This window comes from Pezoporus occidentalis, unplaced genomic scaffold (assembly GCF_034315485.1).
Source record: "Pezoporus occidentalis ecotype Australia unplaced genomic scaffold, CSIRO_AGI_Poc_V1 ctg43, whole genome shotgun sequence".
Taxonomy (NCBI): domain Eukaryota; kingdom Metazoa; phylum Chordata; class Aves; order Psittaciformes; family Psittacidae; genus Pezoporus; species Pezoporus occidentalis.
In genome coordinates this window covers 1115700-1139508 of record NW_026915758.1, presented here as the reverse complement: position 1 = coordinate 1139508, position 23809 = coordinate 1115700, and the positions used below count along the sequence as shown (strand labels likewise).

Genomic DNA, 23809 nt, shown 5'->3' with positions numbered 1-23809 from the left:
ACCCAGCTTTCTCACAACGGTTAAAAGGTTGACACACTTAACTTGGAAAAAAACCAGGTACAGCAGCAATCAGGAGGACAAGGTGGAAAGATTATTTTTGTCCTTACCCAGAAAAATCAGCGGAGTACTGTCCGTAATCAAAGATATAGACTCTAGTAATTTGGCACACAGTGAGGTATCCCAAAGCAAAAACAAAGCAATACCTGGAAATGGAAAAATAAGCTTTTCAGTTAAAAACCATTAACATTTCGCCATTGAACAAACTACCATTTCAGTTTACATCATTGGAGTGTGTAATTACACCTTCATTCTGGTTGGGCTTTTTTGGCAGTATTTATTCTATGCAAGCACAACAACTTATTTTGAATAATACTGTGTACAGTACTCACAAATTCCATTGTCATTAGCCAAAATATTTACTTCCATAATAAAACAGGGTATTTACAATTTCAAGTACCACTGTAAAAACTGGGAGTCCTAGAAAGAGAAAATTAATCTGTAAAGTTGGGGATTTTTTAGTTCAAAGTTAATTTTTCTCTGAGCATAAAAATGTGGCAAATTACACATCAAACAATTTCAATTAAATGTATTTCTATACATTCAAAATTCAGCATCACAAATCCCACTGCTGCTCTTTCCAAAGGAACTGGAAAAGGTAATTTTCAAGTACAACTATTAAAAGACATCCAAGTGAAAAAGGAAGAGGATGCCTTCATGCCTCTTGTGGAAGCTGATCCTCAGCAAATTAAGAACCACCTTACACAAGTATTATAAATTTAATTTCACACGTAATTTTTTCAGGTCAGGGTTGGGATTCCCCGGCCTTTTTAACATGTACATCTGCACACTAGTGAGAACTGATTTGCCAGCACACCTCACAAAACCTGGCAGACATTCTTCACAGTTAAAAAGAATGGAGAATGCCAGCAGCAACTTAACTAATCCCGTAGGACTTTATGTATGAACTTCGCAGTCTTGAAGATTTCCAGATAACTTGGGAAACATTCATGGTAATGTAATCAACCGCATGTGTCATGTTCACAAGACTAATGTGCAACCCCTACAGCAGACCATACTAGACATTCAGAATTCATACACCAAATGGAAAATCATGACTAGGACTTGTGTGAAACAGTGAGGGACACTACAGGAAGACCTTGGAACATGCTTTTCCTTCCTTTCCTAATAAGTATTTTTGCCAAAAAAAGTCTCAATGTAAATAATTCTAAGTCTTGGAAGTTACTCTTTAATCTGAAAGTTGCTGTACAGAACACTTGCAGTTTAACCTTTAATTAGGAGTTGTGCTAAATATAAATCATGTCACATGTTAAAACACCCAACCTCCAAATTACAGATTACCTTATATATCAGTAGCTTCATTAAACCACACATTCTTTTTTTGGGAAAAAAGCCCCAAAATAAAACAAATCAAACATGTTTAGGGTGCCTGTTTTAGCAACAGATTCTTTTCTGTTTTCATAAATATTAATAATCCAGAAACAGTATTATATTGGATGGCTAATTGGTACGAAAGTATAATCAGAATCCAACAAAATTACAAAATAATTGGCTTATATATTAAATTATTTCAGCAAGAGAAATAATTTAACACAATGAAATGGGTACATAGAGGACTGCAGGTATCAGGAACGCGGTACAACGTAGAACTCTCAAATTTTGGGAATTAAAATTTTTCTCAGATATTTTAAGAAAACCTTCCCACCCCACCACCCCCCAAATCCCAACAAACAAAACCCAGGTTTCACACAGATGAGGAGTATGTGGGTTCTATTTGCCCACACTGCAATCAGTCCCAGTTCTTCCATTCACTAAAAATTCAGTATGATTTTCAGCTTTACCAACCTCTTGATTTACATGCTCAACAACCCCAGATTAAAAGTAACTCATTATGTGCAGATAACTACATGCTCAGCCACAGATACCATATAAGCAGCCAAGAAAAAAAACACACTGTAGTTCTCTTGAAGAGCATCTCATTTTACCCCCACTGACAAGATCATGTATTCATTAACAGTAGTCTATTCACAGTATATTATATAAAATATTATATATAATAGTATATATATTTATATATATTATATCTATAATGGCATATATAGTATATATATACTACATATATATATAAAATAGTCTAAAATAAACAGAATTGCAAAAGAATCTAAATACAGCTTTCATAAAGTGCTATCCATAGCAGGAATACCTACTTTGTTAGGATAAGAAACACCCTGTGTTATTAGGTCCAGACCCTCAGATGGAAGAAAACAGCAGTTTCTACCTCATATAGTTTATGTTTTAAAACATTTATGCTGTATTTAAACAAGATATCACAAAGACTTCCTTTTGCAAGCAGGAAGGATATGCTGGTAAGTACAACTGAAACAAAACTAATGAATATCCCATTCATTAGTAAAGCACTGAGAAGTCAGGAAACCTTAGGTTCTTTTCTATATAGTTACTATGATACAATCCTATGTGAACGTGCAACTCCAAATTCCCATCTTGCTGAAGAAACACATCATTATTCCAGATATCTTTTAAAAGCTTGGCATTCAAGTTTAAGATACATCCAGTCATTTTACTTATTGCATACCTTCCACATGCTGCACTCGAGAAGCTTGGGATTTCCCCATGTGCATTTCCCCAGTTATTCTCCATGCATCCAAGTGTTTCATAAAACTTGCATTCCTCTTTAAAATGAATTTTGTGATACTCAGTGTTACCCCAGCTCTACATATATGAGGAAATTGAGAAACAGAGAGATTACATGGGTCTCAATACCAAGCTGGGGAGATGCAAGGTCAATGACTGGGCAAACTTATCTGTTATAAAGTTGACAGAACGGACATAACCAGTACATTTCAGTCACACATACACAAATCTATTCTCAGGTGTTCCATGAAAGGTGAAGGACTGATTATATTTGTAGCTAACAGTAGTAGTTTAAATCACATTGTAGTGCCCTGCATTTAGGAATAGACTGAGGCAGCAATTCTACCCAATTACGGAACAGTGAAATGTACAGGGCAGTTAAAGGTTACTTCTTCATCTGCAGGTTCCTGTGGCTTAAATGCCTTCCAGCTTCTACAGCACGTTAACTTTCTGCAATGAAATGACTGGCTTGGAACATGAGGGAAGAGCAGTGGATATTGTCTACTGACTTCAGAAAAACTTTTGATGCTTGATATTTGCATGGACAAGCTGATGATGTACGGGGCTGGACGGGCAAACAGTCAAGTGGATTGAAAACAGGCTGAACGGCTGGGTCTAGAATGTGGTGACCAGTGGCACAAACTTGAATTGGAGGTCAGTAACCACCTGTGTACCCCAGAGGTCAATACCGGGTCTAATCCTCTAACATCTTCATTTATGATTTGGATGATGGGGCAGAGTGCAGTCTCAGCAAGTTTGATAGTGACACTGCAGTGTGAAGAGTGGCAAATACACTAGAAGACCTTGCAATCATCCAAAAGAACCTTGGCAGATTGGAGAAATGAACTGACAAGAACCTCATGACAGTCAACAAGGGGAAGTGCAAAGTCCTGCACCTGGGGAAGAACAACACTAGGCACCGATGTATGCTGGTAGCCACCCAGCTGGAAAGCAGCTTGGCAGAAAAGGACCTGTGGGTCCTTGCGGTCACCAAGTTGAACATGAGGCAGCAACACATCCTTGCAGTCAAGAAGGCAAGAGGGAGGGACAGAGCTTTCCCAAAATCTTTCAAAAAACAAAAAAAAAAAACAAAAAAACCAAACCACCACCAAACCACAACATCATTTGCTATGACACTTGAGCAAGAGCCCAGCTGGCACCTTGCCTCAAGGAAGCCAGAAACATCTGTCAGATCTAGCATCTGCTATCCTTCACAATACCCTCTTCCAAATCAAAACCTATGAAAAGCCCAGGTAGTAAAAACAGTGAGAAAATTGACACATCCTTTCTTGCCTTCATGGTTATACAGCATTTCTCTGGTTTTGGAGTATGCTGACCAAAATGTCAGCCACATGGGTACTTCCAGATTTCCTGGAAATAAACGTTAGCCATCATGACTGACATGGGGCAATTTTTCACAATTCAGTTAATATCCATGCTGAAGTTGTAGAGCAGAAATGGAGGAAAAATAAAAGGCAGCTTAAGCTCCTCACTGAGATTCCAGATTCCATTGGACAGTCTAAACCAAAATCTGTCTCCCCACAGAGCAGTGAAACTTGTGTTTGGTGAATAAAGCATAGCAACAACTGTGAATTTTAGCTAACTTCCAACTATGTGAGCCACCAGCTCCAAGTTACACACAGCTTGGAAGATTTCAATTTTGCAACTGACGAGGAAAAGACAGGGTCTTGCAACCCATACAATGCTTTTCACCTTCCAAGTGCATCTCTGCATATTAGCCATGGCACATTACATCCCTTGTTGATGTAGATCAGGGAAAGTTCAGCAATACGTTCTCCCTGCAGGAGACAAAGTTTACAACAGCTTGCGTCATTCCTGTTGTTTCTCCTGCAGGTTTGTGGTGTAACTTGCTCACCATCTTCACTCTCATACAAATCCAGCTTTACCTGAAAAAACTTAAAACAGATCCCAAAGTGCTTTGAAAACTTTAAGTATTCTTACTGCTTCTTACCCTTTTCAAAGACTCATTCTCCAAAACCACCCCTTAAATCAGAAAATTGAGTGAGGTTTTACAGAGCTCATCAACCTGAAGTTTCACCCAACTACAATACAATTAATTACAAGCTGTACATGAATGCAATGGTTTTACCCAAGGCTAAGTTTTTTCCTCCAGAAAAGCAATTGGTCTTAAAAGTCAAAGTTACTCTACACCTGCTACTTGGTGAATAATGTATTTAGTATTTTCTATCCATAAAATTCTACCATTCCTTTAAAAGAAACATACCAACTAAACTAGTTTAAAAAGTATATTCTAAAATATTATACATCAATTATAACTTATACTACATAGACACAATACATAGAAAACACTAAGTAAGCAACCTCTCCAAGTAGTACTCTACAGAAAGTGCACATCAAGAGAATTCCATTTTAAAAAAGAACCTACTAGCAAAGAAAATACATTACTCTGTATTATTATTTCTTGTCCAGTCATCTTGTCAAATAACATTAATCAACAGAATTAAGGGTTTCTTACCTGCATATATAAAGCCAAAAAGATTCCTTATATCTGTATGTATACATACATACATACACACACACATAGATACGCAGGCTTCAGTTTTTTCACATGAACCTTCTTTCAGTTTCCAGCTTAACATATATTTTCTATCATACTTTCTACTGCTAAACAGGAGTAGCTACATTAAATAGATTTATGAAGTACCCTTCAGAAAACCTCAGCCTCATCCTTGTGCTATCCTTCTTTTTTGTCACTCCTACAAGTTTAGCAGGCAACAGAACATCCACACCAGCACTGCTCATCTACTTCAGTGCAAAACAGTCTGATTTTGTTTGAACAGCTGATTATTTTTTCCCTACAGGCAAAGCCTTTTTATCCAGTGTTGCATTATAAATTTATTCCACGTGATACACCTACCATCCTGCCCACCACATCGTCTATGACAGAGAAGGACATAAAGGCCCCACACAACTGGCAGTACTAGGTCAGGGAAGCCTCCATCTAGCCCAGGATCCAGGACTGTGTCCTCCCCAAAGCAGCAGCTAAAACTCAGATGCCCGAGGAAGCAGATGAGCACAGAAACTACTTCCCAACGCTCTCCCAGACTCAAACCATCAACACCTTGGAAGAGCTGAATTCAAACATGGCAACCATGCATGTAATAACCCTCAGCATACTACACCTCTACCAAATGTTTGCTCCAAAGCACACATCTCTGTCACCCTTTCTTGCTCCAAACACACTCGGGAAAGATCTGTTGATTTACGTATTTTCAGCATAGCTATGTACAAATTTGATAGCACAGAATGAGCCAGGAGAACCTGCTTATATAAAGGTGTCATAGCTTTATATTCTGTGGTTTAACAGCAGAACCTCCAGCTTTTACCCATGTTCCTCAGAAACTTTCAGTTGCAAGCTAAGAAAGAAAAAGAGCAGGTTATTTTTAGAGCGTAGTATCTGCTGATGGGCAAGCCAGGCTGCACACAGGCCCAGGCAAACCATAACAGCCATTAGCTGATTGTATTTACATAAGCACATGAGAGAGTTGCATTTTTGTTTAATTTTACCCTTTTGGGGCACTCAGCATAAAAATATTTTGTCAAGCACCTACCACACCTATCTCCATTTGCACAAAATGCATCAAAAATAGAACTGTGACCTTGACAAAGACATGCTTTGGGAGATGTCATAGCAGCTTCTGCTATTTTAGGCTCTTCCCATGCAGTGGAAGGACAACACCAGAGAACGGCATTTTCTGGAAGAAAGTTAAATAAACCAATCAACACAGGGCACCTTCTCACCAGTTAGTTGGCACACATGGATTTTAGCCTTGAAATGAAGGTTTCATGTCAAGATCTACTCCTCCATTATGTTAGTAAATAACACTTTTTTTAAAACATGTATTTATTCAGTTTCAGAAGGCAGCCCTGTCCACCATGTAACATTACACTGCTTTGATTTTTAGGAAAGATGATACAATAGCCTCTAAGTTTTCCCATGTCCTGCGCTGAAATCTGTTGCCTGTATTGGTTTGTTTGGTTTTCCTACTGCTGTGGCAACATTAAAAAACATTAAAAATTAAATTGCCCCTAGTGTCAGAACTGAATTTTTACCACAGTGCAGCTACATTGTTTTAATTCTAATGAGCAGAATTAGTTTTCACTATTCACACAGAGAAACTCAACTCTAAGCAGTTAGAACATACAGTAGTTGTTTGCAAAACTTCAGAGGGGAAAACACACATCAAGTAAAAAGGTCCAAAAAGCCAAAGCTAAACATCTATCTAATTCTGTAATTATCACTCATAAGCCAATACAAATCTGATTGGAATTAGCCAAGTTTTGATTAAGAATCACAAGGTAAGCTAACCTGCCCCAAGCTCCTGTTGATACACTGAGACTCCTACTTACACAATTCCTGTTCAAACTATGGATGCACCACTGACATACACTGGTGTTACTCACAAAATTAACCAGTTTTATTAAGTAGTCAGTAACAGACTCGGTGCGTGTGGTCTTAACCAAGTCCCAGCCCTCCCTGTAACTCAAGAAACCACTCTAAAATGTGAGCAGTAGTAATCCTTTAGGGCCAGTTGGATGCCTTCTGATCCACGCAGTCTAGTTTGTCTTTTCTGATTACTTCAAGCAGAGACCCAAAATGCACTGAACAAGCAAACAAACCGAAATATAAAAGCAGACTGCCTGTGAGCCCCTTTCCAGAGAAGGAAGCGCTCATATCATCCTGCTTTGGTAACAAGCAACACCAGCTATCCCACCCCTCTGCAACCCTCAGTGGAAGATTTTTGGGTCTCAGAGCCACTTTAAAGCAAATTTAACAAGTGGACAGTTTTCCAACACTTAGATGCAACAAGAGTGTATAGTGATAGAACAAGAGGGAATGGCTTGACACCCAAAGAGGGCAGATTTAGATGAGATACAAAGAAAGAATTCTTCACTATGAGGGTGGCGAGGCACTAGCACAGGTTGCCCAGGAAAGCCATGGATGCCCCTGGAAGCGTTCAAGGCCAGGTTGCATGAGTCTTTGAGCAACCTGGTCTAGCGGAAGGTGTCCCTGCCCATAACATGGGGGTTGGAACTAGATAATCTTTAGGGTCTCTTCCATACCAAACCATTCTATGGCCAACAGTCCTACACAGCATATGGCACAAGGGCTGCATGTGGCCTCCGATGCCACTTGCTTGGCCTGCCTATTGCTGTGGCACAGTGGCTTGCTAGGTGGACACCATGTACCGGCCATGCATTAGGCCCACACCTCTGGATCACGTGTCTACACTGGGTTTTGCTCAGCCAGTAGAGAAAAAGCTATCCAGGTCCATCAGTTTCCTGCATAGAATCAGTCACACAAAGCCCTGGGATGTAATGTTTCATTAGCTCCATTGCTGCTGAAGCATTTGCAATGTTTTTGCTGGTTTTGTTTACTACAGATTTACTGTAGAGGTTATCACTCCCCTAATGTATTTTGATGCTCTGCTACATAATGGCAACATATTGGCTTAGTAAAGTAGATCTTGAATCAAGCTAAATTACACAATCATTCCATTTATAGCTACAGGCCATATTCCAAATGCAACATTAATATATGACAAATACAACACAAACATTCTTGTCAAAAATGAGTACTAGAACTTTATATTTTCCACATGCTCCCTCAGTTTACATTGTCTCACTTTCCAGCCTCTCACCCTACTCCCTCCAAATATGGAACATCTCAAGGACAAGGAAATCAGATTCAGGCTCTTGTACAAGGGAGAAACATCATCTATAACTAAATGGTGGGGGGAGAGAGGAGGAAAGAGGGTGTTTCCCTGGGATGGAATAAACATGGTGCGCACTTCATTTTTACTGTAAGTCTCCAAAGGAACATAGATCAGAAAGAGTCAGAATAGAAAAATTGATTTTATCCCTTATCAAATTCAAAGCCAAGAGCTGAAGCTGACCCTGTCCAAAACCTTAATGTTAAATGGAGATGAGACACAAGAGGTCACAAGTTCTCTCTCACTTGAAAAACCAGTGTGTCATATCAACCCCTATTTCTGCAATCACTTGAAAGTGTAACAGGAAACAATGCAGATAAGAGCACTAGATCTGACCTTTTATAGTTTAAAAAGTTGCCAATAGCACATAGCACTTAAAAATACAAAACAAAGAAGAAAGCCTAACAGCTTCACAGCACAAAATAGGTGAAGGCAGAACTCCCTGATGCTGGAATTTGGCTTACAAACCCCAGATGAAAGGAGGAGACTCCTGACACATTTTCTGACAAAGATGAGTACTCATGGCAGCTATTTTATTTCTAAGTTCCACAAACACTTCTTCTACACTAGTGCTGTGAATTTTCACCTGTTCACTCCTTTTTCTATATAATATTTGCCTAACTACATGATGTTTAGCATCACAGCATGTAAGTGATTTTATCCTTCCTCTTTCTTCCATGTGATGCTGAAGTAACCTTTTAAACATCAGAATCATGTGCAGTATCTTTCCTTCTGTAAACAAGCAGAAATTCAAAGCATGTAGGCAGAAATAGGCAGAGTTAAGTCTCTAGGAGCTAGGAAGCAACTGAACTTGTAGAATATTTTTAAGGAAATAAAGATGTTATTACAGAACATTGACAATAACAGGACTACTGTAAGCTCTAAAGTACAGCCCTACTAGGCATAATAGTTTAGCAAGTGTAAACATAAACTAATACAAAATTTTTTCAACACTAAATCATTTCATTTCAGTGGACCATACAGCTTCATACAAGAACTCACTGCCAGTAAAACAGAACAAGCTCTCTGCTGGCAAAACCTTAGGGAAGTCAATCATTAAACTCGTTACTGCCGTCAGCTCAGTACTTGGCAAGTATCATCTTGGATAAAGATAAGAGGGAGCTGTTACTGCCATTCACCCACTCACCACCCTGTTTTAGCCACATACCCCCCCTTGTACCCCATGCACACCCCCATGTGCTGCAGCTATTGCTCCTTCTCAGCTGCAAAGCTGATTTCCAGCTGCCTCAGCCCCCCAAAGCTCTGCTGCAACACCACATCCTTGCCTGGAGACACAACACCTGACAAAGAAACAGCGCAACTGCAACAGCACTGGGAGAGAGGGGGAAGCTTTGCTCACTCATGAGGTGATGCCAGCTGGAATTTTGTGTTCAGCCAGTCAGGAGACATTTTCAGCATGTGTTAAGCATGGCAGCAGCTGGGAAACATACGGGATATGATTTGCTGAGAAGGTAGCAGTGCAGCCAGAATCAGTGCGTAGGGTTGCTAGCGGATTAATAAACAACTCAAATCCCTGCAAAATGGAGTATGCAAAGTGAAAGGCCACAGGAGTCAAATTTAGTTACAGGAACAGAATATGTGAATTATTCCAATACAAAAGAAAAGGCAGGAGTTTGTGTTAACAACCTAACACAGCTGCATTTCCTTTTAAAATGATTCTGAAAACAAAACACCCTCTTTTACAGAGGAACTATATCAGAGGGGGTGATGGTTCTCTGTTTCCCACCCTATTTTCCTGCTTGGCCTTCAGGAAGGAATCAAACAGTTCTTTGATTTCAACGGGCCGCTGAGTCAACTGCAAGCTCCACAGCCAGTCTGACTGCACCAGAGCTGCAGCCCTATTCCTTCCCAAGCTATCTACATCATCTTGCACTCAGACACATATCTCAAGCAGCACAACAGCTGGAATAAAAGCTTTCTGAAAAATCTGATTGTCTTAAAACATAACTTAAATGAAATGTCTGCTTTGCTCCAACACTTAACATTCCTTTAACCTGGAAAGATGGAAAGAGCAATCCTTCTGGGTGACTTGGTTCATTTCTGTCTAATTTTCTGCCCCCCCTCCTCTCAGCTAAGTTAAGTACCACAATCACACAACAGTTTTCTATCTTCTACATCCTTTAATCAATGCATGGCCATGCATGTAACAGTCACATGATGCATCAACTTCATCACTGTCACAGTTATTGTCATATGTTCCTGCAGAATCACATGCAGAGATCAAAGTCAGCTGTCTCCTGCTCCCAGCCAGGAGAAAACCTGTGGGTAGGTCCCTTTTCTTTGCTCTATGGTGAAGACTGACACCAGTTACAGGATGGCAACGTCTATTTTCATGCAGATTTCTCTTCTCCCACATGACAGAAACACTATTGACTAATTCCAGGGATGAATTTGAGATACTCCACAAGAGTGTGATATGCAACAGAAATGACATGGCAAAACACCAATCCAAAGCAGAAGTGAACTCTGTGTATAATGGTTATTTGTAGTCCTACTGTACATGCATAAAGAAATACCTCAGACTGATGGCTAGGAAGAATCAGTACCTGTAGACTGTTGCATGCAAGCACACAGGGAACCCAGTACGAGAAAAGCTTTGCATTTACCTCTGGAACATTTTTCCTTCTTCCAGTTAACAATGGGAAGCCAAAAAAAGAAACTTAATTACTCAATGACAGTCCAAGTCATGGCACGATCACTCATGGGAGTGTCATGCATTAACCCCAGGCAAACAATAATTATTCACAGTTACATTTATGATCTCTAAGCAACCATATTCTCAGAATATTTATTTATATATTGCACAAGTTTATGATTATATAAACTATGCCTTTTTTTAGTTTTTATTTACTTGGATGCTGTCTTGATCCTATCTCCATACATGTTTGAAGTTCACTGCATTTTCAGCCTACGCTAGCTGCTGAAATGCTTGAACTCTGCTTTGTAATCTCCCTGTTCTTCAGTTACGGTGTACAAAACCACTTGTGTCTGTGATCTTTTAATGGCTTCAAAATCTTCCCTCTAATGCCTAGAGCAATCAAATTATCTCACAATTAACTAAAAATAAAAAAATAAATTTAAAGAAAATCAGAATTGCTCCGTTTGTTCCCGACAGAAGAATCATGAGACCCATCCCTAACAACATACTGTATAAAATCAACTAGCAGAAACTCTGGTGTAGATTTAATCACAATATATACTAATGGAAGAGGCTACATTTCTGTACAAATGTGGTTTTCTTGTCAATGCTAAGATAGATAATGAATGTCAGGTTGTTCAATTACCCTTTGAGGTATGAAATCAAAATCATGAATTATTAACCTGTATGTACACCCATATTAGTGCTATTTGCCTATCAGTCCCCATCGAGGTGTTCCATTACCTTCCTGAATTATTTTCTCATTTCCTAGAACTCACTACAGACCTCAACTTTCCAGTCACTGAGAAAAGTCATTTAAAACTCCCCCAGCGAAATAAACAATCAGTCTTACTTCAATATTTTCTTTCTCCCATCATTTAAACACTTCTCATACTCACTGACAACCTGGAAATTTCCTCATACTACTGGTTTCTTCTGTTTTTCAGAAGTAGGATGTGACCAAACACAAGGAGCTATTCTTTATGTGAGCTAAGACCATCTTCTTTTCCTCGTCACAAACAGGGCTTCCAAGGAAATGAACTTCTTGCTCCTGAATCTTTTGTAACACTGACTTATCAATGAACACCGTCTGCTGCTGCTAGCAGGACTGCCTGGAGGCTACAAGTTACATACAAGGAAGGTATCCACAATCATTTTGCTAGCTCAAAGCTTCCTTTCTGAAAATTTTCATTATTTAAATTCCTTCATCCATAGGTAATATGAAAATTACAAGAGAATTCTGCAGAGGAATTTATGAATTTTAAACCTGATCTACAAAAAAAAGGCTGAGATTTTGTCTCAGATTTGTATTTTTCATGACTAGTACTAGTCTGAATTGGGAAATACACTCAGATGTCTTTTTAACCATAATTCTAGACGTTATGCAGTGAAAAACTCTGTATGTAGACTATTAACAGCCAAATATTATCACTTAGAAGTTTGTTAAACTTAGAGCAACAGTTAAGAAAGTAATTTACATAATAGTTTATACCTAATCTGTTCACAGCAAGAAATACATTACACACATATAGAAGCAGATTACTACTATTGCAGTGACAAAGGCCGCACTGCACATTAGGTAGTTCACCATAACACTGCTAAGCAGCCAGCACAAACAGGCAAAATAATCAGCAGCCTAGGAGACCCATCATAACTCATAGTACAATTACAAACGGGTGACTTAAACCAAGATTTACACATACAAGTATTCCTATTATATAGGTGGTTTTTAGGCATTCAAATTCCCATTGGATGAATTCTCAGAACCTTGACAATTAGAAGCTACACTTAAAGAGCTATTTCAGTCTCTCCAACTGCCCCATCTATGAAACATGAATAGAAGCCCTTACCTAGTTCACAAGAGCATTTAATACTAAGTGCATTAAAGAGTACAGGAACACCCAAATACTAAACTTGTCTACTCTCCAAACCAAGTTTTGTTAGAAAACACGCAGCATATACATAAATTCTGTTCAAGCTAAGTAAAATCACTACTTTTCAGATAGAACTTTTAATTCCACCCAAAGCATATCCACATCAACCCTTAAAGCCTAAAAATAGTGTGATTGCCAGTCAGCCAGAAATTTAGCATGCATCCAGAAGCTCCTATGCTGTACTTGCCAGGAATGTCAAGACTTTGAAAAATAACATACATTATAACAATCAAGACAAACTCATCTGTAACACAAGCACACAGTGCACGCTCTCCGATTATTCATTACTGTGATGCCTGGCACTGACACTGCAGTTAAGCTTCCTTTTGTGTTTCCATTAAAACCAAATCTGAAGAAAAATTTTGCTAAAATGTGCATAGGAAAAACCAGTTTAACCTGTTTGGGGTTTATGACACTTCTTAGTGACTCAAGAATGTGAGGGGAAGTGGACTGTATCTTTTTAAGCAAAGACAATTTCATACTGGTTTGGCCACTGAAATCTGTAGGTATATCTACAGGCACAAAGTAGTGAGACCTCCCCCATGAGAGGTTTGAATCAGCTGTATTCTGTTCATATGGAACAAAACATATTGTCTTTATATGCCTATTTTTTGCCTTAGTTACTGGATTAACAGTTATGTTTTTAAAATGTGAATAAGTCTCACTGCTTGATCATAAGACCACCAGGTATTCGCCAGCCAGGGCTAAATTTGAATTACTATTCAGTACTCACTCCCAGCTCTGCAACCATTTATAATGCTCTTGCTCTACTAGTAATCAGTCTCAGACCTTGCAATGTTGGAATGATTGAGAAAGCATTCTGTAAAGACAGTATTAGTCTGAAAACAAATTCTGTTTAGGCCTTTTTGTTACTTGGAAAATTTAAATCATATTAGTTTGAAAAAAATGTCAAGCTGGAATGCTTTTCAAACTTCTGCTAGGTGTTAGGGACTACTGTTTGCTGTTACACCATTTCACAGAGTCTTATGTCAGCACACACATTCAAACAAGCAGCAAGAGGAAGAAACAAGTTGGTGGCAGTCTTGTGAGAAAAGCACATAATTAAACACAAGCAAACAGACTGCAATACTCATGTTTTGCTTCAGTGAGTTTAGCTGAATGCCAGGACCATGTCATACTTCATCTCCGGAGATGCAAAGATAACAAGAAAAGCATAGACTGAAAAAGGACGGGGAAAAAGCATCAACAGAAGTCATCATGAGAATAAGCAATCTACTTCGAGCAGCATCAACTATAAATGACACCTACCAGAGGGAACTTCAGTCTTGTCACAATTCACAGTAAATTAATTACTTAATAGCTAAAGAGAATAGTAGTAAACTTCTCAGGTTGGTTTACTGAAGTATTTTCAGTCTATATTCACTCTATCATGCCTTCATGAAGGATCTATCACACAGATCAGATATTTCTATTACAGCTGAAAGCAGCCTTCAGCTACTAATAAATTCAGATCAGTGACATTGCCAAAAATCAACACTATTGCTTTGCCAGAGAAGGCATTTGTACATCATAAACATATTAGCACACCTCTAGCCTAAACTCATTATTGCCACTACATACAGACATGCTACACCTCTGCAATGACTCAGTTTAATTCGCAAAATGCTTACATTATTTCAACAGTGAAGCAAGCAATAAAACCTGTGAATGTAACAATATTGAAGAAAATATGTCCATGTGCCTCTTCTGAAATCTATGACTGCAGGATTAAAGGGACAAAGATAGTAATCCAAAAAAGTAGCTGTTCATCACTGCCCAAACCATACTGGACCACTGCAAAAACCAAGAGACCAGACTGGCAAGGAAGAGAGTGAAACCTCTGATTATCAGAACTGCTATTAGAAGCCCACAGCTCTGTACTTTGTTAGCCCGAGGTATGTTTTATGAAGCGGTAATAAAATACGTTAACCACTGTCAATTTTAATTCAACGTGGACAATGAGGCATAGGGGAGGTTTTACTCCTCTAGGTCCACCTTCATCTTTTATACATCTACTCCTGTCTGATTATCAGCTTGAAAGACAAACAGCATTGGATGGTGACAGTTATGCAGACCAACAGATTAAAGTCCTGAGTAACCTCACCTGAACCCATTGCTGACACTGCTTTGAGCATGGGGCTAGATCAGAAACTTCTTTAGGTCCCTGCCACCTAAAACTTCTTATTCTATGAGTTTGTACAGTTTATTTAACTGTTAATTTAACACTGTATGTAACTGTTGATTTTCTAAGATAAAATGTGGTAAGGGAAACAAGCCACTTTCTTCTACTAAAGTTTGACAACAAATAGTACATAGCTGTATTCCAATCATAAAATAATAATGCCTAACAGCTTTTTGCCCCCAAACAAGTTAATTTTCCTCAAGTAATCAAAATCCTTCCTCACACTTGTGAGAGAGGAGAGTTGTGCAAGAGTCCCATAGGGTGCAGGGTGAAATAGACCTTACTGAAGGAAGTTACATCACAGTGATCAATACTGGAGCACAGCTGAGATATTGCCACATGGGATAAATGCAACAGTAGTTTTGCACATAGTTTCACCTATATATATATATATATATACATATATATGTCACCATATAAACTATAAACTAGTTGTATTTATTGAATTTTGCCAGAAGCACCAAGATTTAAAACCCCAGTATTTTAATGTGATAGCAGAAACATGTACCTCTTAAAATGTGAATTTAAATAGAAGATTCTATTGCACTGTAAGCATGACAGTTAAACCTCAGATTTCTCTTACTGGTCTTACTGGTCCAGATAATTCCTCTCAAATATCAAATTGCAGAAGTCTGTAACTATGAAAGCAAATGTTTCATCTCAACCTTCAGTATAGGGGACAGATTGTAGAAAAATGCAGTTTTAATAAAGATGACAAATACTTGTAAAAGATACTTTGACAGAGTTAATTTGGGAAATGACAGGGGAGCATCAGGGAAGAAAAGACTCAAAAAGATTGCTTAATTTAATAACCATATAATCCCACCAGACACTACGATCTGCTGTGGGAAAACACCATTAAAGAAGTCTCCACACTTGCATGCCCCAAAACACTTAGTCAAAGAAGGACAGAGTTATGCAAAGCACTGAGTTAGCCACAGTTTTAAAACTAAGTGTCTGGATTCTGCACCCTCCCCCCATCCCTTACAGAAAGCTTTCCAGAAGTGTTATAAAGGCTTTATTTTTATGGGGTGGAGGGAAGGACAGGGGATGGGACACAGACAAGTGGACACATAACAAAACCACATAGACACACATTACTAGAACAAGAACTAGAAGCTTACATTTAAAACAGAAAAATCTGAGAGCAAGTAGGGCAGGCAGAACAAAAAGCACATCCCTTCCTCTGTTCGTTGTGTCCTTGGCAGACAGGCCCACACTTCCAGCCAATTCTACTATTTTCTGAACAGTGACAGGTTCTGCTCAATTACCCCAGTCCCTCGGATGCTCTCTCTCTCCCCTCCGAGACTCAGCCATCCGCTCCTGGCCCCTCACTGAGGCCTGACAGCCTCTAGATAAGCCACGAGCATCAGCAGCTCCCTCTGCAGCTCTCCTTTTGCTACCAGCAATTTCTGTCTCTTGGTCCTCAACCTACTCACAGGAAAAGGCAATTTCCCCCTTCATACAAGAGATCCACCTATCCTTGTCTTAAAAGGAAGAAGCAAGTCATGATGTATTTTGTACACTGCAATTATTTTGGTATTTCTCAGGCATTTTTGTTTTACATAAAAGATCAACCCAATGGCACAGTTAACTCAGTATCCTTGTCAGGAGCAGATAAATCAGAAGTGGGTATGAGAATCACATAGCACAATAGCTCAGACTAGAAAAACCCTGGTTAGAAGACAAACATTATTTTCATAGTGAAAGTATGGGAGGTCCATTAGAAGAAATATTAAGAAGGCAAAACCCACGCAGGCATACAAGAAATAATACCAGGAATATAGCTCAAAACATTCAGATGTGAATCAATAAAAGTGATTACAGGAGTCAACTTTTAACAGAAAACATTTTATGACTCTCAATCTTCAACAAAATCACCCACTCTTGATTTTGAAATACATTAAATTAAACAAGTTACTGGTTTAACTGTGGGGAATACTATGTCTGTGCTGTATCAGAACCTAAGTAAGATGAACTTAAAAGTCTCTCTTTAAAAGTTTACCTTATGAAGGCTTTATTTTAATTCCTTACAGCTGGAAACCATTTCAGATTTTGATGCCTAGCATTTATAAAGCTCCCAGAATCCTTTCTCTCTGGTAAGGATATTGAAGCCCTTCTTCGTATTTTCCTATGGTCTTGGCCCCAGGAAAATGCTAGAAAATGAAAACCTAGATTTCAACTGTGAACTGAGATAGAAGCAAACACTTGCATCTTTTGGAAGCAGAATTTCAAAAGTGACTTGGTTTCACATTCTTCCTGAGAGACGTTAACAAGCTGCCTTCCATATCCTGTCCATATACATCTCTATGCATACCCAAACTAGGTATATCATTAAAACTAGATACTTGTTCAGGGCAACAGATTGCCAGGAACAAAAATACTATTTTTAGGAATGGCTACCCCTATTGGAGAGGTCAGACCTAATTCCTGCTTCTTGTACTTTCCCAGCAACAATAGAACATCAAATCCAGCTTTCCATCTCATAACCCTACTCAGTCTCCTCCCCACTGCCCTACAACAGAAGTGCAATTTCTCCTATGCAGACAAACAGCTTTAAGCAGGTTCTGGTCTTACATCTCTTCTAATTAACTTCTGTTTCAAGATTACCAACTCAAATGTCTTCAGTTTCTCCTTGGAGTTTTCCAAGCCTCTTGGGTTTTTCTAATGTTCCCCAGATCCTCAGTAATCGTGCAGTACTCCATGTGAAACGAAGTCCTTGACAGTGGGCTCTCTATGACGCCACATTCCCTATTAATGTAAGGACACTTATGCCTTCTCTATTATTCGCCACTTCACACAGGATTGCTTCATGAAGTTCTCCTGCAGTTGCTTTGTCGTGGTTTAAACCCAGTCAGGTAACTTGTTCACTCACTCCCAGTGAGTGGTGCCGGGCTGACAGCAGTCGAGGCCCCCCCCCCCAACCGGGGCTTTCCCCTTCCCCGCTCCCAGAGGAACAGGGAGGAGGATCGAAAGAGTGCAACTCCTACAGGTTGAGACAAGAACAGTCCAGCAACCAGTGTACAACACAAATCACCACCGCTACCACCAACGACAACAATGATAAGAGAAAATAACAAGGGAAGAGAATACGATACCACCGGCCAAGAAACGAGTCCCACCCGGAAGCCCGTGTCCTTCCGGGTAACTCCCAGTTACCCCCCACCCCGGCCATGACGTGCTGTGGTATGGAATACCTCTTTGGACAGTTTGGGTCAGGCGCCCCGTCTCTGCTTCCTCCTGGCTTCCCCTCCTCCCTGGCAGAGCATGAGCCTCACAAAGTCCTTGGTCAGGGTAAACATCACTTAGCAACAACTGAAAACATCGGCTTCACCAACAATGTTCCCAGGCTGGAAGTCAAAACACAGCACTGCACCAGCTACCACAAAGGAGAAACACATGACTGCTACTGCTGAACCCAGGACATTATCCACCCCTTATTCCATACCATTCACGTCATGCTCAGATCCCACATTTTCAATACACCATCACTCTCCCACATATATACATCCATATACACAGACCAAGAGAAAAAGATCATTTTCTTAGTGCATGGACCAATCCCTATTATTCTGCTGAGTCCATTCGGTCCATGATGTCAGGTTCCATCTCTTGTAACAATCTTTCAGGGCAGGAAAGGCTGTGTGCAGTATTGGATCATTGCCTGCTGATGCTGGTCGTTCCTTTACTGCGGAACTCATCCGGTTCTATCAAAGTTCATTCTCTGTTGGGATGATGGTTGGAGGGAAGTTAGGGCTAGTCACTGGTGACCTGGAGACGCCTAGTTGATGGGCTATAAAAGTACTACACAGCAGGCAACAGCATACAATTAAGTTCACTGGCTGTTTTCCCCTAAAATCAAATCCCCTTGAGGTACACATCAGACTTCCCCATCTTCCCGCATTACCCACCAAGTATATCCAGGTCCCTGAGCAAAAGCAATCCCACGAGTGGGTTTGCCTTTACCTGAAGCAGGAATAACCCAGACTGTCTTCCCCAGCAAATTCTTCATATGCACCACGGGAACTTTGTCCCCCTCTACAATATGTAAAAGTTCTGACTGGGCTGGGCCAGCCCTGTTGGCAGATCCTCTGGTGTTGACCAACCAGGTGGCCTTTGGTAAGTGTGTATCCCAATGCTTGAAAGTTCCCCCACCCGTTGCTCTCAGTGTAGTTTTTAACAGCCTATTGTACCGTTCGATCTTCCCAGAGGCTGGTGCATGGTAGGGGATGTGATATACCCACTCAAGGCCATGCTCTCTGGCCCAATACTCTATAAGGTTATTCTGGAAATGAGTCCCATTATCTGACTCAATTCTCTCTGCCGTGTTGCCACAAAATCTGTTTCTCAAGGCCCAGGATGGTGTTCCGGGCAGTGGCATGGGGCACGGCGTATGTTTCCAGGCACCCAGTGGTTGCTTCCACCATGGTAAGCACATGGCGCTTGCCTTGGCGGGATGTCGGCAGTGTGATATAGTCAATCTGCCAGGCCTTCCCATGTTTACACTTCAACCATTGTCCTCCATACCAAAGAGGCTTTAACCGCTTGGCTTGTTTAATTGCAGCACATGTTTCACACTCATGAATAACCTGGGTGATCATGTCCATTGTTAAGTCCACCCCTCGATCACGGGGCCATCTATATGTTGCATCTCTGCCCTGATGGCCTGAAGTGTCATGGGCCCACCGGGCCAAAAATAATTCACCTTTATGTTGCCAATCTAAGTCCATCTGAGCCACTTCAATCTTAGCCGCTTTATCCACTTGTTGGTTGTTCTGGTGTTCCTCAGTGGCCCGACTCTTGGGTACATGGGCATCTACATGACGTACCTTCACCACCAGGTTCTGCACCCAGGCAGCAATATCTTGCCACAGTGCAGCAGCCCAGATGGGTTTACCTCTGCGTTGCCAGTTGCTCTGCTTCCATTGCTTCAACCACCCCCACAGGGCATTTGCCACCATCCATGAGTCAGTATAGAGGTAAAGTACTGGCCACTTTTCTCGTTCAGCAATGTCCAGGGCCAGCTGGATGGCTTTCACCTCAGCAAACTGACTCGATTCACCCTCTCCGTCAGCAGTTTCTGCAACTTGTCGTCCAGGACTCCATACAGCTGCCTTCCATCTCCGATGCTTTCCCACAATATGGCAAGAGCCATCAGTAAACAAGGCATACTGCTTTTCACTTTCTGACAGTTTATTATATGGTGGGGCCTCTTCAGCACGCACCACCTCCTCCTCTGGTGACATTCCGAAATCTTTGCCCTCTGGCCAGTCCATGATGACTTCTAGAATGCCTGGACGACTGAGAGTTCCTATTCGCATTCGTTGTGTAATTAGTGCAGCCCATTTACTCCATGTAGCATCAGTTGCATGATGTGTAGAGGAGACCCTGCCTTTGAATGACTCCCCTCACGCACACACGCTAGAAGTCCAATGCGCTATCCACTGTGCCACAGAGCCGTCCCTGCCGGGCCCTGCCCTTCCCGCCGGACTGCCTGGCCCCGCTCCGCGCCACCCCACATAATAATGTCATCAATGTATTGCAGGTGTTCTGGAGCTTGCCCCTGTTCCACTGCAGTCTGGATCAGTCCATGGCAGATGGTAGGGCTGTGTTTCCACCCCTGGGGCAGTCGGTTCCAAGTGAACTGGACACCCCTCCAAGTAAAAGCAAACTGTGGCCTGCACTCTGCTGCCAAAGGAATGGAGAAAAATGCATTGGCAATATCAGTCATGGCATACCACTTGGCTGCCTTTGACTCCAGTTCATACTGAAGTTCTAGCATGTCCGGTACGGCAGCACTCAGTGGTGGTGTGACTTCATTCAGGCCACAATAGTCTACTGTTAGTCTCCATTCTCCATTACACTTTCGCACTGGCCATATGGGGCTATTAAAGGGCGAGGGGGTCCTGCTGATCACTCCCTGACTCTCCAGTCTACGGATCAGCTGATGGATGGGAATCAGGGAGTCTCGGTTGGTGCGATATTGCCGCCGGTGCACTGTTGTGGTCGCAATTGGCACTTGTTGTTCTTCGACTTTCAGCAACCCCACAGCAGAGGGATCTTCTGAGAGACCAGGCAAGGTGGACAGCTGCTCAATTTCCTCAGTCTCCAAAGCAGCAATACCAAAAGCCCATCGGTACCTTTTGGGTCTTTGAAGTACCCTCTCTTGAGGTAGTCTATGCCGAGGATGCATGGAGCCTCTGGACCAGTCACAATAGGGTGCTTTTGCCATTCCCTCCCAGTCAGGCTGATTTCAGCCTCCAGCACAGTCAACTCTTGGGATCCTCCTGTCACTCCAGAAATATAGATGGGTTCCACCCCTTGACAGCTTGATGGCATCAGGGTACACTGTGCACCGGTATCTACTAGAGCCTTATACTTCTGTGGGACTGATGTGCCAGGCCATCTGATCCACACAGTCCAGTGGAGCATGAGCCTCACAAAGTCCTTGGTCAGGGTAAACATCACTTAGCAACAACCAAAAACATCAGTTTCACCAACATTGTTCCCAGGCTGGAAGTCAAAACACAGCACTGCACCAGCTACCACAAAGGAGAAACATGACTGCTACTGCTGAACCCAGGACATGCTTCCATTTTATATAGATCCCATTCCTAATTTCAAGCTATGTTGTATGCCCAGTTGAACAACCTCAGCTAAGTATTGTTTGCTTTTTCAGTGCACTAAGTGAGTTAAGTTTTCAGTGAACTAAGCCTGTCATTTTTTGTCCATTTGATGCCTTCCATTAGTTCTGAAGCTCCCCAAAGTCTTTCTTTGTCTGAAGAAAATAGTATTACCAGCAACTGTTCAGCAAATTAGGCAAAGTGTTGCCCGCAGGTCAAGAGAAGTGATCCATTCCCTCTACTGGTGAAGTCACAACTGGGTAATGAATCCAGTCCGGGCTCCTCAGCACAAGGCAGATGTGGACATACTTAAGTGATACCCATGAAGGGCCCCCAAGGAAAATGAGAGAGGTTTAGTGCATGGTGTCCCTGCCCATGGCAGGGGGGTTGGAACTAGATGATTTTAAGGTCCTTTTCAAACCTAACCATTCTATGATTCTATGAATGTTCAGCCTGGAGAAGAGAAAGCCCAGGGGGATCTCATCAATGCATACATATATGTGAAGGGAAGGTGCAAACAAGACGGAGCATGGCTCTTTGCAGAGGCAAAGGGCACAGAAGGTCCTGTCTGAATAACAGGAAGTACTCTGTTATTTTCAGAGTGCCCGAGCACTGGCACATGTTGCCCACAAAGGTTGTAAAGTTTCCGTCCTTGGAAATCCTTGGAAATACACAAAAGCCATTTGGACGTAGATTTGGGCAACATGCTCTGGTCAGTCCTGCTTCAGCACAGGGGGTTACACCAGATTACCTCCAGAGGTCCCTTCTAACATCAACTATTCTGATTCTGTGATTTTTTAATGTTGGGGTTTTTTTTCTATATCATTAATACAGCTATTTGAGTCAAAAGATTGCTAAATTTTTACCCAGAAGTCTGTTTCTACTAGCTTCCCCTTATTGATGATACTTAATAGACAACAGTCCTTTGCCTCTAACAAACACTTAATGCTTAAGAGTAAGTCACAAGAAGCTGCTTTCAATTCATCTTTTCTTCTTACAATATGTTCAAAACCACGCAAACTGAATAGCCTGTAAATCATAAATGCCATATTGCCAATTTCAGAAAACAAATTCTACGACTCAAACAATGTGAAGAAATAAGACTTGACAAATCAAAATAAAAGTTAAATTTAAAAGATATTAAGCTAATTGCAGCTTAGTCATATCTAATAGTTACCCACTGAGAAAAATTTAGCTGGGGTAGCATTTTCTCAAATCTTGGAAAAAAGGGCTAAGGTTCTTTAGAATGCCATATGAGCCATACCATGCACACCCAAAGCCTCGTAACTGTCATGACCAAAGCTACCCTATTAGCATAGCCAGTGTGAGGTACAGGCAAGCATACAGCATTTGATGGTGTTTCACCAATAAGAATGTATCAGGTATTGTTCTGCTAACTCAAATATATCAAAACAATAAGAAACATTCAAGTATTTTGGTAACAGTAAGTACAATAATTATATCTGCAGGTGGACATTATAAAAACTGCAAATACTTAGTCAATCACAAACCCAAGTTACTTGAGAAAAAAATTAAGAAAGGCTTAAAAGCATCAGACAGGGTTGAATTAAATTGTGTGCAAAAGCACAATTTTCACTGTAAATAATCAACTATACAAATGTGTAATAGAAACCAACTACTAGGTAGCATTAAAGCAGAAAAGAATCTGTGGAAAGTCACAGCATTGCAAAGAAGACAGAAAAAGCTTTTTACCCTACTTAGCATTACAAACACCTCAATGTGTTTTGAAAAGCACATCTCCAAATGACACAGAACAACTGGAAGAAGTCCAAAAGCAGCTACACAGAAATGGAGAGAGACCTTGAAAACACAGACTGAGGAGAGATTCAAATAGATTTGTCCAGGCTTTACTGGACTGAAAGGAGACAATATAAATAGAACATTGCTGCAAACAGCAAGAGAATACATTTTCCTATACAGATGAAGGGGCACAAAGTACAGATGATTTAGGCTAAGCTTAAGCT

General features: G+C 40.7%; 1 protein-coding gene across 3 annotated transcripts in view; it reads right to left on the bottom strand.

Annotated features, from left to right (window-relative positions):
• MBOAT2 (membrane bound O-acyltransferase domain containing 2) overlaps positions 1-23809 on the bottom strand; it is a 172031-nt gene that overhangs the window by 31200 nt on the left and 117022 nt on the right. For all 3 annotated transcript variants that reach the window (XM_062634545.1, XM_062634544.1, XM_062634546.1), the window contains one exon: positions 108-203. In XM_062634545.1, the coding sequence (XP_062490529.1) occupies positions 108-203 (96 nt within the window). The remainder of the gene's footprint in view (positions 1-107; positions 204-23809) is intronic.